This window comes from Delphinapterus leucas, chromosome 15 (assembly GCF_059928025.1).
Source record: "Delphinapterus leucas isolate spDelLeu-1000000601 "Yukka" chromosome 15, BTC_Dleu_Yukka2, whole genome shotgun sequence".
Taxonomy (NCBI): domain Eukaryota; kingdom Metazoa; phylum Chordata; class Mammalia; order Artiodactyla; family Monodontidae; genus Delphinapterus; species Delphinapterus leucas.
In genome coordinates, this window is record NC_143143.1 from 65,458,845 (window position 1) to 65,476,754 (window position 17,910).

Below are 17,910 nucleotides of genomic sequence, written 5' to 3' on the forward strand. Positions count from 1 at the left end.
TCATTCATCTCATATCACTTAACTTCTGACACAAGGCCTGACTCCCAGCTGACACTCAGTAAATGTTTTTTTTTGTTTGTTTGTTTGTTTTTTTCGGTACACGAGCCTCTCACTGTTGTGGCCTCTCCCGTTGTGGAGCACAGGCTCCGGACGCGCAGGCTCAGCGGCCATGGCTCATGGGCCCAGACGCTCCGCGGCATGTGGGATCCTCCCGGACTGGGGCACGAACCCGTGTCCCCTGTATTGGCAGGCAGACTCTCAACCACTGCGCCACCAGGGAAGCCCAGTAAATGTTGATTAAAGAAGACAAGCAGTGGATTGCAGACCATGCCTGTGAAACGAGAGCTCCAGTAATGATTTCCAGACCCTTTCAGACAGAGATTTTGTTGTCTTTTGATGGCACACTGTTGGGGGTTGTGGAACAGAAGCCTAGATACTTTTTTTCTTTTTTTTTTCGGCACGTGGGCCGCTCACTGTTGTGGCTTCTCCCGTTGCGGAGCACGGGCTCCGGGCATGCAGGCTCAGCGGCCATGGCTCACAGGCATAGCCGCTCCGCAGCATGTGGGATCTTCCCGGACCGGGGCACGAACCCGTGTTCCCTGCATCGGCAGGCGGACTCTCAACCACTGTGCCACCAGGGAAGCCCCAATACTTTTTTTAAAAAAGCTTTTTATTTGGAAATAATCATAGATGCACAGAAAATTGCAAAAAGAGTGCAGACTTCACTTAGTTTTCCCCAGTGGTAACATAACTGTAGTGCAATATCAAAACCAGGGAATTGACATTGATGTAATCCACAGAGTTTATTCAGTTTTCACCAGTTTTATATGCACTTATTTGTGTATGTATATAGGCCTATGCAATTTTGTCACGTGTAGATTAGGGCAATGTTACCACCATAAATACCTAGAAATGTTTGATCATCACAAACATCCCTCATGCTGCTGCTTTATAATTACACCCATTCCTTTCCCATACGCTGTATCCCCAACTGCAGGTAACACTAATCTATTCTCCATCTCTTTAATTTTTTTCATTTCAAAAACGTTGTATAAATGGGATCATTTAGTATGTAACTTTTGGGGATTGGCTTTTTTTTTTACTCAGAATAATTCCCTGGAGATTCTTCCAGGTTTTTGTGTGTATCAATAGTTTGTTCATTTTTATTGCTGAGTCATAACGCATGGTGTGGATGTACCATGGTGTATTTAACCAGTCACCCATTGAAGGACATTTGAGTTATTTCCAATTTGAGGCTATCACAAATAAACTTGCTATGAATTCTTTTATAATATGGCCTTAGGTAAGTCGTATACGCTTTCTGAGCCTGGGGATAATAACTACCACACAGAATGGCTCTGAAGAGTCAATGAGAGAATATATGCAAAAGAACTAGTACCAGGGCTTCCCTGGTGGTGCAGTGGTTAAGAATCCGCCTGCCAATGCAGGAGACACGGGTTCGAGCCCTGGTCCAGGAAGATCCCACATGCGGTGGAGCAACTAAGCCCATGCACCACAACTACTGAGCCTGTGCTCTAGAGCCCGTGAGCCACAACTACTGAGCCCGCATGCCACAACTATTGAAGCCCATGTGCCTAGAGCCCGTCCTCCGCAACAAGAGAAGCCACCGCAATGAGAAGCCCGCGCACCGCAATGAAGAGTAGCCCCCACTCACCGCAGCTAGAGAAAAGTCCACATGCAGCAACGAAGACCCAGTGCAGCCAAAAATAAATAAAATAAATAATTTAAAAAGAAAAAAAGAACTAGTACCAGGTCTGGTATTATTTAGATGTTCTTTAACTTCTTACATCAATGTTTTATAATTTTCAGCATACAGAACCTGCACATATTTTGTTATACCGAAGTATTTCATGTTTTTAGTGCTACTATAAATGGTATTGTTTAAAATTTTTTGATTTTTAATTGTTTGATAGTATATAAAAATACAATTGAATTTTGTTTAGTAACTTGTGTCCTTCATTAAACCAGGAAACTCAGCCCCGCTGGGGTTGTTTCTTCAAGTTTTTACTACCCTCACTTCCAAAATCCACTGGGCATTATTTGCTTTTCAGATTCTGAAGTTGGTTGCTGTTTGTATTTTGTCCAGAGTTTTTAGTTGTAACGGATGAGGGAGAGAGGCTGTAATGGGATTACTCCATCTTGCTTGCCACTGGAATTCATTATTTATTCTGATACTCAAATTATCTCAGATTTGACCAGTGGGAGCCCATTCAGGCTGACTTCTGTGTCCTTTTGATACGTCTCCATCATTTTTTGAGTATTTTCTTACTTTCTAGCATATCTTGTACCTTCTCTGTCTCAGCTCAGGATTCAGTCATTTCTCCAAGAAACCCTTGTTCTTTTAGTGGAGAATGGTGTTTAGAAACCAAGATTTGGGCAGTGGGTTTGTTCATTGCTGTTGGAATGGTCACTGCTCCTAGGCTCTCTCATGGACAGAGGGAGGGTATATATGTATGTATATATGGTAAGTGCATGTACATTTATATCTGTTTATTTCTACACCTATCTATATATATTGAAATCCATGAGTTCACACCAACACATTCAACTTCAGTCCAACACCACAGGGTTTATTCTAGTTTTCTCTCTTTCTATACATTTAATTCCCTTCTTTGACAGAGAAACCTGGCTCTCACGGTCTTCTTTGACCAGCCCTCCTGAATATAACCAGTCTCCTGTTGCTGCACACTAACTCTGTCCCCCACCACCATGCCCTCACCCCAGTCCCCTCACCCTGCTCAGGGCTCCAGCACCTTGTGCTACCCCACCACAGCCTCCCTCTACCCCCAGACAGATGCCTGCTATGCCTGGCCTCAACTAATGGCTTCTAAACAGAATCATTCAGGAAGGGTGGGGGAAGGGGAATGAAACCATGCCTCGAAACCTCACACCTTAGATGGGATTCAAACCCAGCTGTACCTCAGATGGGACTTGACCCACAATCTCTGGCTTAGGAGGGTACTCGAACCCACAGTCTCCCAGCTGAAACCGCACACCTGGGCTCAGAACGTAATGAAGCTCAGGTTCTTTACGTCTCAGCACAGAAGGAATTCAACAAGAGGCAAAGTGATAGGCAGGAAGTAGATTTATTAATATAGGATGCTTGTGAAGGATACAAGTGGGCAGGGAAGAGGGATCTGCTCCAAGAATTAAGTGGTCTACTTTTTTATAATCAAAGGAAAAATGAGGACGGGGAGAAGACCACCTTTGTCCTCTTCATTTGTGAAGATGTAGCAGGAAAACGGGGCACAAGAGGATGGTCATGTCCCAGGTCTTGGGTGAGTTCCTGGGGCAGGCCACCAAGTGAGGGTCCTTGGCCTCGCACAGGGAAGAATTCAAGAGCGAGCCATAGTAAAGTGAAAGCAGAGACACACATTCCATAGGCAGAATGCAGTTCGTCTTAAAAGGCGAGAGAGGCCCTGGGAGAAACACTCCACAGAGTGTGGGCCATCTCAGAAGGTAAGAGTGGCCCAGAAATATGGGGTGGTTAGTTTTTATGGTCTGGGTAATTTCATAGGCTAACAAATGGGAGGATTATTCCAACTATTTTGGGGAAGGGGTGGGGATTTCCAGGAATTGGGCCACTGCCCACTTTTTGGCCTTTTATGGTTAGCCTCAGAACTGTCATGGTGCCTGTGGGTGTGTCATTTAGCATACACTAATGTAATACAATGAGTGTATAACAAGGCTCAAGGTCTAGTTGAATCTTCCGCCATCTTAGGCCTAATTGGTTCTAACCAGTTTTTGTCGTATCCTCAACAGCTGTGTCATTCTTTTCAAGGTTGTGCCCTGCCCCCTTCCCTCCTGTCTCAGCAACATACTTTTTTTTAAAACTTAAAAAACAATTGTGGTAAAATACACAAAAACAATTTACCATTTTAACCATCTTTAAGTGTACAGTTCAGTGACATTAAGTACATTCACATTGTCCTGTAACTGTCACTACCATTCATCTCCAGCACATTTTCATCTTCTCTAACTGAAGCTCTGAACCCATTAAACAATGACTCCCCATTCCTGCCTCCTTCCAGCCCCTGGTAACCACCATTCTACTGTCTCTATGAATTTGACTCTTGTAGGTACCTCATACAATATTTGTGCTTTTGTGTCTTATTTTAGTTAATATTTTCAAGGTCCATCCACATTGTAGCATGTATCAGAATTTCCTTCCTTTTTAAGGCCAATTTTCCACTATATATATGGCACATTTTGTTTGTTTATCTATTCATTTGTCAATGGACATTTGGGTTGTTTCTCCCTTTTTGTTTTTTTTCAAATAAATTTATTTATTTATTTATTTTTGGCTGCGTTGGGGCATCGTTGCTGCACCTGGTCTTTTCTCTAGTTGCGGTGAGCAAGGGCTACTCTTTGTTGCGGTGCACGGGCTTCTCATTGCGGTGGCTTCTTCTGTTGTGGAGCATGGGCTCTAGGTGTACGGGCTTCAGTAGTTATGGCTCAGGGGCTCTAGAGCGCAGGCTCAGTAGTTGTGGCACACGGGCTTAGCTGCTCCGCGGCATGTGGGATCTTCCTGGACCAGGGCTCGAACCCGTGTTCCCTGCACTGGCAGGTGGATTCTTAACCACTGTGCCACCAGGGAAATCCCTGTTTCTCTCTTTTGACTATTGTTTATAAAGCTGCTATGGACCATGGTGTACAGAAATCTCTTTTGAGTTCCTGCGGTCAATTTCTTTGAGTATATACTTGTTACCTGAAAAACTGGGTTCACCTCTTGGTGAGTATCGAGCCAAAAGACACAACCAAGCCAAAAATCCGGAGAAGGAAGGATTTATTATTACTTACAGTAAGTAAGGAGACCACTGGGGATCTTTCCCAAAGCAGTGTCTCCCCAAACAGCAAAATCGGGCAAGTTTTAAACCAAGGGCACATGCATATTCATGAAGGGGTTTGAGCAGTCAGCAGAGTCCAAGCTTTAGTTGATTGAAGTCACTGAAGGGTCAGAAAAGGTCAACATCGTCATCCCTTAGGTTCCAGTTAATGTAATGGTAGAGCGTTTCAGGCCAATCTTTACCACTGAAACAGAATTGGGAATCTTTACAACTGATTTATAATCTTTGCTACTGTTACATCTTGTGCCTAATACTGAGACCTGTTCAAGGACAAGCCTGTGGCCAGGCTTAGATCACAAAATGTCTTAGGTCAAAAATGACGACTCTTATGTCAAGAAAGCTATGTCTGGTTCTCTTTCTCTGGGAACCCCCTACCCTATCTTCTTACATACCCAGAAGTGGAATTGCTGGATCATATGGTAATTCTATGTTTAATTTTTTGAGGAACGACCTTATGTTTTCCACAGCAGCTCCACCATTTTACATCCTCACCAACAATGCACATGGGTTCCAATTTCTCCTCATCCTTGACAACACTTGTTATTTTGCATTATTTTTAAAAATGTGAGATGTTAAATAGAAAATTTTAAAATAAGTTACCAGTGATCAAGAAATTCAGATTTTCAACAGATTTGGTAATCCTATAATTTCATTTACACACACCACATACTGCATACATCATTCCAGGGGGCCAGCTGTGCTCATGGTGAAGAGGAAGCAGGTTCCTCTTGCTAATGAGGTGGTTTGGATAAAAAGCCTCAGGCTATTCCATTTGTGTGTGTATGTGTACGTGTGTGTGTGTATGTTTAATTTTTTATTATGAAGTCTAAGAGGCTTGCTCTGGTCTCTACTGACTATTAACTTCTTTTTGATAACCTTTTTTGTCATATATGTTTGATCTTGGGATGAAGGTCTGTTTTATCTTTTGATGTTTTGATGAACTGAAGAAGATAACTGGTCTAGGGTGCTCAATCTAAGCCTCTGTATGTAATTATGTTTGTAACTAACTCTTTTTATTAGTAAGTCTCATTCTTGATAAACCAGTGTAAATTCAGTAGCCTAGATAATTCATCATCTTTTTGCCTTTTTCTCCTTTCACTGATTTCTATTCAGTTGCAACCCTCCTAGTTCCCAGTTTCAATGAACCTGTTTTTACTGTGGTGCTCTACCAGTAGCTCTGTGTTCCTTATTGTACTGCACTGATTTTGTTTTATTACTTATAAACTGATTCAGTCATTTGAATAGGTGAGATGTATATACATATAGATAGACAGATAGATAGTACAAAATTCAAAAGTCAAAAAAAGAGTAATTAGGACTTCCCTGGTGGTGCAGTGGTTAAGAATCCGCCCGCCAGTGCAGGGGACACGGGTTCAATCCCTTGTCCGGGAAGATCCCACATGCCGCGGAGCACCTAAGCCTGTGTGCCACAACTACTGAGCCGGCACGTCACAACTACTGAAGCCTGCGTGCCCTAGAGCCCGCATTCCACAACAAGAGAAGCCACCACAATGAGAAGCCTGTGCACCGCAACGAAGAGTAGCCCCCGCTCGCCACAGCTAGAGAAAGCCCACGTGCAGAAACAAAGACCCAATGCAACCAAAATAAATAAACAAGTAAATAAATAAATAAAATAAATTAGAAAGTTCACACTGACCTTTAAAAAAAAAAGATAATTGTTATACTTCTGCCTTTCTTCATCCTTTCCTATCCAGTTTTAATTATTATTGTTAGTTCCCTTTATATCTTTAAATGTGCTTAGACATCTGTTTCTAGGTTTATAAGATTTAAAAGGTATCTTAAGAGATACAGCTATAAAAGTTGAAGAAACCCATGTGCTTAACCCTCCCACTTTCTTGCCCTCTGTGTCTCCATACTTGTTAGCTATATTATTTCTTGGTTCCCTTTTAATTGTTCATTTCCAACTCCTTCACTTGCTTTTTGCAATCTTATCCTGTGTATTCAGCAAGGCTCGCTTCCTTGTTGATGTTTCTGAAATTACCTTCACTTCTGAGGTGTTGTTTTTTTTTTTTTTTTAATACTTTCTTTCCTGAGCTCTGCCAGTGCCATCTCCTCCAGTTGCTTCATCATCTCTTCTTTGAACTATAGCATCCTTGCTTTGATCTCTTGCTTTAAAATTCATTAAGCCCTTTGAGTCCTTTGCTGTTCCTGATTATCATCTGTTTCATGTTAATTTTTGTGTTTTTTATGGTGAGTGCCTTTTATCTAATATTTGTTTTCCTTGTTCCCTGCCTCCCCCCTCCCACTTTTCTGTAATATATTTATATAGGTCCGGTGCTATTTATTTTTTTACTATAACTCCCCTTCAAGTGAAGTGAGTTCTTCCTGGTCAAGCTATTTGTTGGAGTTCTGCATGGAGAGGGGACTAGAGTAGAATTCCAGGCTGGCAGGAAGTCCTTTAAGGTCATTAGCGAAGCTCCTTAGGACACGGGTTTTGTGTGAGTGAATTGTTTTAGTTTTTTCCTCTTCCCGGCAGATGGAGCTTGGCAGCTGCAGCGTTGCAAAGATGGCATGTCTGTGTGTTTCCCTGGTCCATTCCCTGCTTCTCCTTGGTGCCAGTGGTACCACGGAGGCTCCCAGAGCCAGCCCTTACATCACAGTCCCAGTGTTCAACAGAAGGTGTTGTTGGTTCTGCCTTCAAGGTGCATAACCTTCTCTGGAGGACTCAAGAGCGCTGCCAGCTCTCTTCCCCTGAGACCTCAGTCCCAGGCCTTCTCTATTGACTTGAACCCTCTGTGTCTTCTCGGCACTTGCCGTTTCTTCATTGACACGATGGGTTCCTACTCTGAACACCTTTGCCAGAGGGCTTGTTCTGCCACTGGATTGCTCAGCCCAGAAATGCTGGCGAGTGAATGCCTTTAGGAGCAGCCCTCAACCAATGGGACAGCCCTGAGGGGTAGGGGAGCAAAATTTCCCACCCCAAAATGTGTCTCTTTGGCATTAAGATTAATTTAACCTGATTATTTTTAAGAAACAGAAACCTCAAGAAGTCTTTCTTTTTACCTCCCCCTTAGCTACCTAGAGAATTTAGATTAAGGGCCTAGAATAGAGCTAATGCCAGAGATACCTGCAGAGAATATGAGCTGAGTGTGGTAGGGGAAACGTGCAGGACCTTAGTGATCAGAGTCCATTGTGTGTCCCATTGTCTCTGCATGACCCAGGAAACATTTGTTTACCAAATATTTGTTTTTTTATATCTCCATGTAAAATTGCCTTCCTCTCCTTTGAAGTCCCAAACCACAACCCCCAACATCCTCTTTCGTTTTTAGCTGAAGAAGCTGAAATTTAAGGTGAGGATTTTGGCCATTTTGGCAAATTACTCAGCTTCCCAGGTCTCTCCCAAGTATACATGTTATTAAACTTTTGTTTGATTTTCTCCTGTTAATCTGTCTCATGTCAATTTAATTCTTAGACCAGCCAGAAGAACCTAAAAGGGTACAGAAGAGGAAAATTTCTTCCTCCCTGACGGAGGCATGCTAAGCCCGTTGGAGCCCCAAATGCCAACAAGAATTACATGTTCGTTAATGTGTGTGCCTCTCTCAGAAATTGTTTTTTTTTTTTTTTTTTTTTTTTTGCGGTATGCGGGCCTCTCACTGTTGTGGCCTCTCCCGTTGCGGAGCACAGGCTCCGGACGCGCAGGCTCAGCGGCCATGGCTCACGGGCCCAGCCGCTCCGCGGCATGTGGGATCTTCCCGGACCGGGGCACGAACCCGTGTCCCCTGCATCAGCAGGCAGACTCTCAACCACTGTGCCACCAGGGAAGCCCTCAAAAATTGTTTTCAATGTATGGAGAAGAGCAGATGATTCTTCTCCTTAGTCATCTAACATGATACATTATACTTATGCATTCTCTATTGACCATCCTTGCATTCCTGGAATGATATGCTATTTTAAAGTGTGCTATTGAATTTCATTTGCTTAATATTTTATTTAAGATTTTTAAAACAATATTCGTAAGTGAAATGAATCTCTAGCTTTCTCTTTTCATGCTACCTTTATCAGGTTTTAGTATCAGTATTCTCCTTGCTTAATAAATAGAATTTGATAGTTTTCCTTCTTCTTATGCTCTGGAACAGTTTAAGAAACATCAGGATTATTGGACATTGCCTGTGAAAACTTCAGGACCTGGTACTCTTTTCTTTTTTGGTGGTAGTGGTGGTGAGAAAGCTCTTTTACAACTCTATTTCTCCTATGAAAATTAGTCTATTAGATGTTTTCTATTTGGGTCACTTCGGTAAATTAGTTTTTCCTAGAAAATGACTCATAAAATCCCAGTATTTAAGTGTTGACAACTAATTCAAAAATTTTTGAAAACTCTGTCAAAACTTGCCAGCAGGCTAGATATGGCCTGTAGACTACCATTTTGCAACCCCTGATTATAGTCAGAGGATTTTAGACCTGAAAGAGGCCATATAGATCCTGTACCAGGGGTTGCAAATAGGTAACATGCTCACAGGTAACACGGTTGTGTGAGGTGAGGACTTTGGTGAATTGGAGAGCCCATTCCCCAACTAAAGATAAAGAAGTTAAGTTTTCACAATATTTTAACCAAAACACCATGTGGGTCAAGTAAAGCAGTCTGCAAACTCAATTTGGCCCACGGGTGGCTGGTTCGTGGCCTCTGCCAGTTTAACCCCACTGCCTGCCATACCTCCTAGGCGTCTCACTTTCCAGCCACATTTTATGCTCCCTGAACAAGCCCTGCCCTTTCTTCATGTATCTTTATAGCTTTATTCTAGTGAGATGACCACAGCTGGCGACAGATGAAGTTGGGAGTGTCTACTTTTGAGGTTCCATCAGGTTTTTGGTTCTACCTACCGGCATCCTCTAATGCCCCTCATTAGCCTGGTCCTCTCCATGTCACTTGGATCCTGAGGCAACTCAGGGGCAACTTAGGGGACTGGTGGGACACCCCCCTGTCCATATCTACCTCCTACTGTCTCTTTGGCTTTCCCCATGTCCAGTAGTCGTTTCTCTCTGAAACCCTCTAAACATTTGTAGTAGGGGATCTTCTTATATTTTCTTCCTCAAGTCTAGGTCTGGGGTTGGGGAGGCAACCACACTGCTTCTCTCTCTTTCTCTCTTTTTCTGAAATGTTTTCTTCCTGTTTCTTCCTGAGTTCTTTACATCTTTTCTCCAGGTAAGGGGGGGAAAACCAGTTCTATCTCTTCTCACCTCTGTAAGTGATTAGTGTCTCATCCCAGGACTGGTGGCCTTTGAATTTAGCAATTTAGAGCCTGAATATTTCTTCGCAGCTGTCCAGCTGTCCTCACGGTATTCAGTACCCTTCCCTGGCTATCAGTCTGGGGGTGCTTAGCTGGATAAGAATGGCACATCAGGCGGTAACTTGAAATCACAGTTTTTCACTGAGGATTCTAGTACAAGAGCAAGTTGGGATTTTCAGCTGCCATCTTTGATCTAGTAGAAAAAAGTACTTTATAACCTATATGCTTCACTTTTGGAAGGACCTCAGAGTCCTTGAGTTCCAGTCACCAAATACCTTTTAACACTTGGCACCCCGTTTGGTTGAGGACTTCCAGTTTGCTGAGTGTTCCTGGTTTGCTGGTTTAACAAGGTTTAAAGGATAGTGCCAGGCACCTACACTCCAGGCTCATCTCCAATTTCGAAGCCTCAGAGTGGTCCCTAGGCTGAGGTTTTGGATGTCCCCACGCCAAGCCCAGAAGCCTCCTACTTTCTTTAAGCTAGCCCTGTGACTCTGGCAGTCATTTAGCTACTTTGAGCCTTAGCCTCATGCAGGGAGTGGGTGTGAAGTCCCTCACCTTACAATAGTTGTGAGGATTAACTAAGATAATACCTCTGAGTGTGCACTAAACGTTAGATTCCCAGATTCCAGTTACTTCCCACTGCCCTCTCTTCCTTCCAGACTCTTCCAGTGTGACATAAGGAGGTTCTGAGAATAGATTTGTTAGAACGAGGCTTCCAGCCACTGTTGGTTGGGCATAAGGAATGGAGCGGAGCTCTTAACCTTGCCACTGAGGGAAACTTTGTTTCTAGTATAACTGGATTCTTGGGGAAAGACTTGTGGTCCTACCCTTGAAAAGCAAAGGGGCTGTTGTGCCATTTGCCAACTCAGGAACCATGAAGAGATATATGGTGTCCCATTCCTGGCAGATCCTGAAGAAGGAATTGGTGAGGAGTGTCAAGGACCCCGGGAGGGAACAATGGAAGACTGAACAAACAGGTACTTTGAGCAAAGGAGAGGCAGGTGGAGGAGGCAGCCTCGGATAAACGTGGCCACCCTGTACCTTTTGGAGTCACAAAGGAAAGACTGAATTCTGACCCCTGCCCTGTAGCCTACTCTGCCCTTGGCATTGGCTACACTTTGAGCCCCTGAGGACTGTTCTGTACTCACCCTTCTTGCTATTAGGAGAGTCAGAGAGAATAAGGCCCAGCATCAGGGTAGAGTAATAGGTTAAACTTAAGGACTCTGGAGCCAGACTTCCTGGGTTTGAATCCCTATCACCTATTAGTCATGTGGCTAATATTAGTATTAGGCAAGTTACTTGATTTGCTGTGCCTGTTTTCTCTTCTGTAAAGGGTGATGATAACAGTACCTACTGCATTGATTTATTATTGAGGATTAAATAAGTCAATACATATAATAGGCTTAGAATAGAGCCTGACAATGGCAAATTGTATTCAATAAATATTAATTTTATTAATAAAGCTTTCCCCCATATTTCCTTTAGATATGTAATTTTTAAAAAATATTATAGTTACAGGTAGAGCACCTCACCATCTCACTCCCTTTCTCCTCACTGGCAACAACTTTCCTGAGATTGATATGTACCCTTCCTGTCTATATTTTAAAATTTTTATTATATCTGTGTGTATCCATCAGAACCTGCAGTATGCGGCACATTTTAAAAAATGGTGTCATAAATGGCATCTCATTTCACCTTTTTTCCACTCAAAATTGTGTGAGCTTTACCCCCATTGACACACACTCTAGTGCCATGTCCAGTCCCGTGACTCTACCTGATGTATTTTTCTTATTTGTCCCTAAAACGTCTTTTACAGCTTGTTATTATGAACCAGGAGCCAATCAAGGTTCATATTTTGCATTTGTTTGTATGTCTCTCTTTTTTTTTTAATAAATTTATTTATTTGGCTATATTGGGTCTTTGTTGTGCGTGGGCTTTCTCTAGTTGCGGTGAGCAAGGGCTGCTCTTCGTTGCGGTGCGTGGGCTTCTCATTGTGGTGACTTCTCTTGTGGAGCACGGGCTCTAGGTGTGCAGGCTCAGTAGTTGTGGCTCATGGGCTCTAGAGCGCAGGCTCAGTAGTTGTGGTGCACGGGCTTAGTTGTTCCGCGGCATGTGGGATCTTCCTGGACTAGGGCTCAAACCCATGTCCCCTGCATTGGCAGGTGTATTCCCAACAACTGCGCCACCAGGGAAGCCCTGTTTGTATGTCTCTTGAGTATTAGTCTAGAACAGCCCCCTCACTTTGTTTTTTTCCTCATGCAACTGACCTTTATTTTAAATAAATTTATTTATTTATTTCTTATTTATTTTTGGCTGTGTTGGGTCTTCGTTGCTGTGCGCGGGCTTTCTCTAGTTGCAGCGAGCGGGGGCTACTCTTCGTTGCAGTGCGCGGGCTTCTCATTGCCATGGCTTCTCTTGTGGCGGAGCACGGGCTCTAGGCGTGCAGGCTTCAGTAGTTGTGGCACGTGGGCTCTAGAGCTCAGGCTCAGTAGTTGTGGCGCACAGGCTTAGTTGCTCTGCGGCCTGTGGGATCTTCCCTGACCAGGGCTCAAACCTGTGTCCCCTGCGTTGGCAGGCGGATTCTTAACCACTGCACCACCAGGGAAGCCCTTGCAACTGACTTTTTGAAGAAGCTGGGTTAGATGACTTGTAGATTGTTTTACATTCTGGATTTGTCTCTTTGGTGTTGAACTTGCTTCCCTGTCCCTTATATTTACTTGGCAGGTAGAGGGCGGCTGCCCTTACTCCTCAATTCATATTGGGATGGAGAGGCTGATTTGTTCTCAGCTCCAGTTCCAAATTCCCAGGGAAAAGATAGGATGGCTTATCTTGGATTAGGTGTTATATTCGTTTTCTTTTGACTGCTGTACCACAATTTAGTGGCTTAAAACAGCACACATTGGGACTTCTCTGATGGTCCAGTGGTTAAGACTCCGTGCTTCCAGTGCAGGGGGCACAGGTTCAATCCCTGGTTGGGGAATTAATATCTTGCATGCCGCACGGCACGGCCAAAAAATAAATTCAAACAAACAAACAAACAAACACACACACATTATCTTCTGGAGGCTAGAAGTCTGGCACGGGTTCAAATCCAGGTGTTAGCAGGGCTGTGTTCCTTTCTCGAGGGTGGAGGGAAGAATTCATTTCCTTGACTTTCTGTCTTCTACAGACCACCACATTCCTTGACTCATGGCCCTTTCTCTGCCTTCAAAGCCAGCATTGTTGCATCTCTCTGACCATTCTTCCCTCAGATGCATCTGATTCCATCATGCAGGCTCTTTACATCACCCCTCACGGCGTGCCGTTACTTGTGCACATTATTTTCTGGACCCAAGTGAAGGACTTCACAGTTAACTAAAGCTGTGCTGGTGAATGCTTTAATAGGCTCCTGGGGAGGGAGATGCCCCCATTTGTAGTAGTTGCCAGTTTCTGTGGCATAAATACTCCCACCATGGCCAATTTCAAGCTACCAATATGATTTCAACAGGCTTGAAAACTTCCTAAAGATGTAACTATGGTTCCAGCAACAACACTGCATTTAACCCTATTACATTTCACCTTGTTCACACTATCTAGCCTGCTGTTGACTGTTGAAAACAGACGGTTTCCACAGATCTTGTTTGTTTTGTTTCCACAGGGGCTGTACCAGCTCACCATGGATATCATTAGGATGAACCGAGTGTGTAGAATGTTCCGCCAAGGCCTCAGGGGACTTCGGGAATATCAGATCATTGAGACTGCTCACAGAAAGCACCCTATCTTCTCTTTCTGGGATGTAAGCTGCTGGGCTTAGCAGGTTTATACACAGTTTAAAGGGGTCCAATAAATAGCACCTCACTTCCCAGCCCAAGTTCTGAATCAACTGAGAGAGAAGACAAAGGGTAAAGCAGATGGGAGACTGAGCTGTCACTTTTATTAATGACAAAACTTATATTGGAGAAGCTGATGGGTGTCATCAAGCCAGAGGGCTACCTAATACTAAACCCCAGAGTTGGACAGCCTTATCGACGACCCCAGTCACAGGCAGTGCTGGACCAAGGCAGGCATTCACTGCAGTAGCAGGGTCTCCTGCCCTACACTCACAGCAGGGAAGGGCAGAGCAGAATGTGGGCTTGGATGGATGGAGAATGGGATGATCATGCCCGGTTTCTCCTTCCAAATTCACCAAAGAGTTTAAGTCACTCCTTCTCAGTGTGAAAGGAGAGGGGCTAGTAGTGTTCTGCTAGTACAACTCCCTTCACGTAGAGAGAAACATCAAGAGTGGGGAAGAAGCCATCTCCATTCCAAGGGTGATCAAAACAGCCAGAAGAAATCCAGGAGCCACAATGGAGCCAGGATTTCCCGAATACCTACCAACTGTTCATCTTCTCTGCCTTCTTTCCTGTCCCCCCCACCTAGACAAGAAGGGGACATTTGCAGGGCCTCTCTGGTGACCTTGCTTTCTAGATTTTCTGGAAGGTCCCAATTTCAAATATTTTATCCCAGTGGTAGATCCTGAGCCCCTTTTTGGCTCAGAAAAGTTGATCACCATTCTGTTAACTTGTTCTGGGTCCCCAAGGGTGTCTTCATTACTATCCAGGGCTCCAAAGTTTCCCCAGCCAATAACTAGACAAACCCTGCCCAGATTCCTATTGTGCCAGCCGCGCCTCCCCACTGCATCCAGCGATTGCCTTGAAAATATTTCCCAGAATGGTTTCTGAAGCCTAGCAGCCAAGGAGAGGGGCGTGGAGGGGTGGTGATGGGGAAAGGAAGGTGTCTTAGGTTGGTTTCTAAGGGACCAGCAGCTAATGTAACTGTGTATATGTGGCTGAGTTTAAGACGAAGCAGGGAGTAGGCACCTGGGGGCAGCTTGAGGGGAAGGGCTTGCCCCATCTAAAGACATTCAAATTCATATATTTTTAAGACATTTTGGTGGCCAAACCAAACAAATCTGCAGCCAGATTCTGCCCTGTTATTGGGCCATGAGATGAGAAGAGTTGGAGCAGGAGCCTCGTAACCTCAGGAAGGACCTTCTGACTCAGGGTGTCACGCAGTGGTGAAGCGAAGGGCTCTGGAGACCAGGAGTCTGTGGTTACCAGGAGACTTGGGTTGGTGCCTGGGCAGCTGGAAGCTGAAGACCAGAGTCAGGCTTGTCATCACGGGAGTGTGAGGCTAAACCTAACAACACCCTGCTCTGTCAGGATGGTCTTGAGCGGAGCAGAGCTTCTCAGGGACAGCCTATGGGGGTCATATGGCTTCCGGGCAGGGAGCCGGGGGCTTGGGGCATAGTGTCGGGCAGAGAGAGCCGTAGACTGGTTTTCAGTGGAGTATGTGAATCCAGATCTTTCTGAACATCACGTCTTTCTTTCATTGGCTTCTCTGAGAAGCACCACATGGATGTATAAACTATAAATGGAGGGAGGGGACAGGGAACCGAGTGGGCTCTGGGGAAGGATGTGAGGTGTGCCCAGAGAGATGAATGGGGGGTCCTGGTTTGCCCCAGGATGCTGTTCAGGGCCTTGTTTGTCCCTTTCCTCCCCTGCTACTCCCCCCTACATATCTTTTTCCTCTCTTTCTGCCCCTTTCTCTACCCTTTCCACATCCTCTCTGCATCTGTTAGGAAACAGGGTTGAATTAGTTCATCCCTAAGACCTCTTATACCTCTTCTTCCTGGCCATCCTTCAGATGAGGACCATTTCCTCACTGTGTGATTTTTGGGCAACTTCCTTCACCCACTTCAGGTCCTCAGTGGAGCTGCTCAGTAGTACCTGCTTTGTCCTGATGATGAAATGGAATAAGATAAGCCATGCCGGGCTTCCCTGGTGGCGCAGTGGTTGAGAGTCTGCCTGCCGATGCAGGGGACACGGGTTCGTGCCCCGGTCCGGGAGGATCCCACATGCCGCGGAGTGGCTGGGCCCATGAGCCATGGCCGCTGAGCCTGCGCGTCCGGAGCCTGTGCTCTGCAACGGGAGAGGCCACAACAGTGAGAGGCCCGCGTACCGCAAAAAACGATAAGCCATGCCTGGCTCATTATAGGCACTTAATGAAGGTTGGCTTTATTTGTTCCTTCCTCTTTATCCCTCTTTCTTTTCTCTATACTTTCCTTTTTTTTTTTTTTTTTTTGGCTTCTTTTCTCTCTTCCTTTTCTCTCTCCATCCTTCTTCTCTTTATCCTCCTTTCCCTCTCCCCACCCCCGTCTTTCTCTGCCTCCATAATAATACATTGTCAATGCTGGGCCCAAGTCTTGTGTGGAGCTGGGGCTTTTGAGCGGAGGTGGACATGAGAGGCCCAGCTGGTAGGAGGTTTCCCAAGGCTTCCTGCCTACCACAGTGGCCCAGGTACGCAGAAGGGTTTCAGTGCAAAATTCTAGAAACAGTCTTGCTGATTCTCCTTCCTCTCCACAGCCCCCCTTCCTTTTTTTTTTCCCCCAGAAAAAGAAACGAGGCCGAATCACATTTGATACTATGGACTTCATTGGAGAGTCGGTATGTATAGACAGCTCTGACCTTGCTGCTGGGATTTTTTTTTTTTTCTTGCATCATAGCCTGAAAGAAGCCCTGGGCTGGGTATCAGGATAGCCGGGTTCAGACCAGGTTCTGCCACCAACCCAGTGTGCCACCTTGAGCTAGCCACTTAGTTTCCTCACCTATAAAATACCTGATCTTGGTGATCCCTTTCAGTTCTGGCATCCCAAGACTGTGAGCCTTCCCCCCACCACCACCCAGCCAAACCCCAAACCCATTGTTGCTTTATAGCTGAGCAGAACCAGCACGGGAGATCGCCTGTGCTTGGACCAGTGGGAAAACCATAGAAGGCAAAGGAGAGGATGTGAGAGCCCCAGACAGAAGAGAAATAATCAGGGTGGTGGGAAAAGCACTGGCCTGTGTCTGAATTCTGGCTCTGCCCGAAACTTTCTGATAGATGCTGGGCACATCTGTCTCTCACCTGTGCTCAGGTGGCCATTCTGAGAAGGGAATGCCTTCATGTCATTTGCGCTATGTGATTTGTTCTCCGAATTTCAAGCATTATTATCTTCCTGGCTTCTCCCCACCAAATCCTGGATATTAAATAAAAATTTAAAATTTGATTTAAATTTTAAAGGGGCTTCCTTATTTATAGGGACGATCTGAAGTTCTCACCAATGTAGACCTGACTTGACCCTGGCCTGGAGCAGCCATGCTGGGTTTTCTCTAGGAAAAGCAGGGAGAACAGAGCTTTATAACTGGTACCAGGACCACCTGTGCCACGCTGCTGCTTCCTTCTCCTTTGGAACCAAGGTGTGGCTTCTGTTGACTGCCTCCCCTGGGCATAATCTAATTTCTCATGCCGCATTATATATGAAGCACAGTAAAGTCCTCCAAATCCTGAGTTTTCTTCAGTTTTCGAGACCAGCTAGTGTCTGACACTGTGCACTGAAGGTTACCCAAGTTTCACCCTTCAGACAGGAGAAACTAGGGGTCTCTCTGAGAGCCACAGAGCTCTGGAGATGGAGTCAATTCTGTGCATAGCAACAGAAGGAGAGAGGCGAGTACAGAGGAAAAGTCCATCATATAGGCAAGACCTCTCTGCCTTTTGAATGAGTTATCACTGGCTCTGTCTCCAGCACAGAGATGGAGAGTAGAGACCCGATTTAAAAACCTGCCCTTTGAGTGACTGCGAATGGGTACCAGGTTTCTTTCTAGGGTGATTAAAAGGTTCTAAAACCCACTGTGGTGATGTACTACTCTGTGAATACACTAAAAATTGATCTGTGCACTTTAAATGGTGAAATCATTATGTTATGTGAATTACATCTCCATCAAGCTGATACACACACA

At 44.9% G+C, this 17,910-nt stretch overlaps 1 protein-coding gene across 2 annotated transcripts in view; it reads left to right on the plus strand.

The window, feature by feature from the left end:
• CNBD2 (cyclic nucleotide binding domain containing 2) overlaps nt 1-17,910 on the plus strand; it is a 72,938-nt gene that overhangs the window by 3,129 nt on the left and 51,899 nt on the right. The window contains exons 1-3 of one of the 2 annotated variants that reach the window (XM_089896832.1): nt 8,445-11,039; nt 13,752-13,889; nt 16,525-16,578. In XM_089896832.1, coding sequence (XP_089752958.1) covers nt 10,989-11,039; nt 13,752-13,889; nt 16,525-16,578 — 243 coding nt within the window. In that variant the 5' untranslated portion in view covers nt 8,445-10,988. Of the gene's footprint in view, nt 1-8,444; nt 11,040-13,751; nt 13,890-16,524; nt 16,579-17,910 lie in introns of those variants that run through there. The other variant, XM_022592528.3, reaches the window with a different exon arrangement.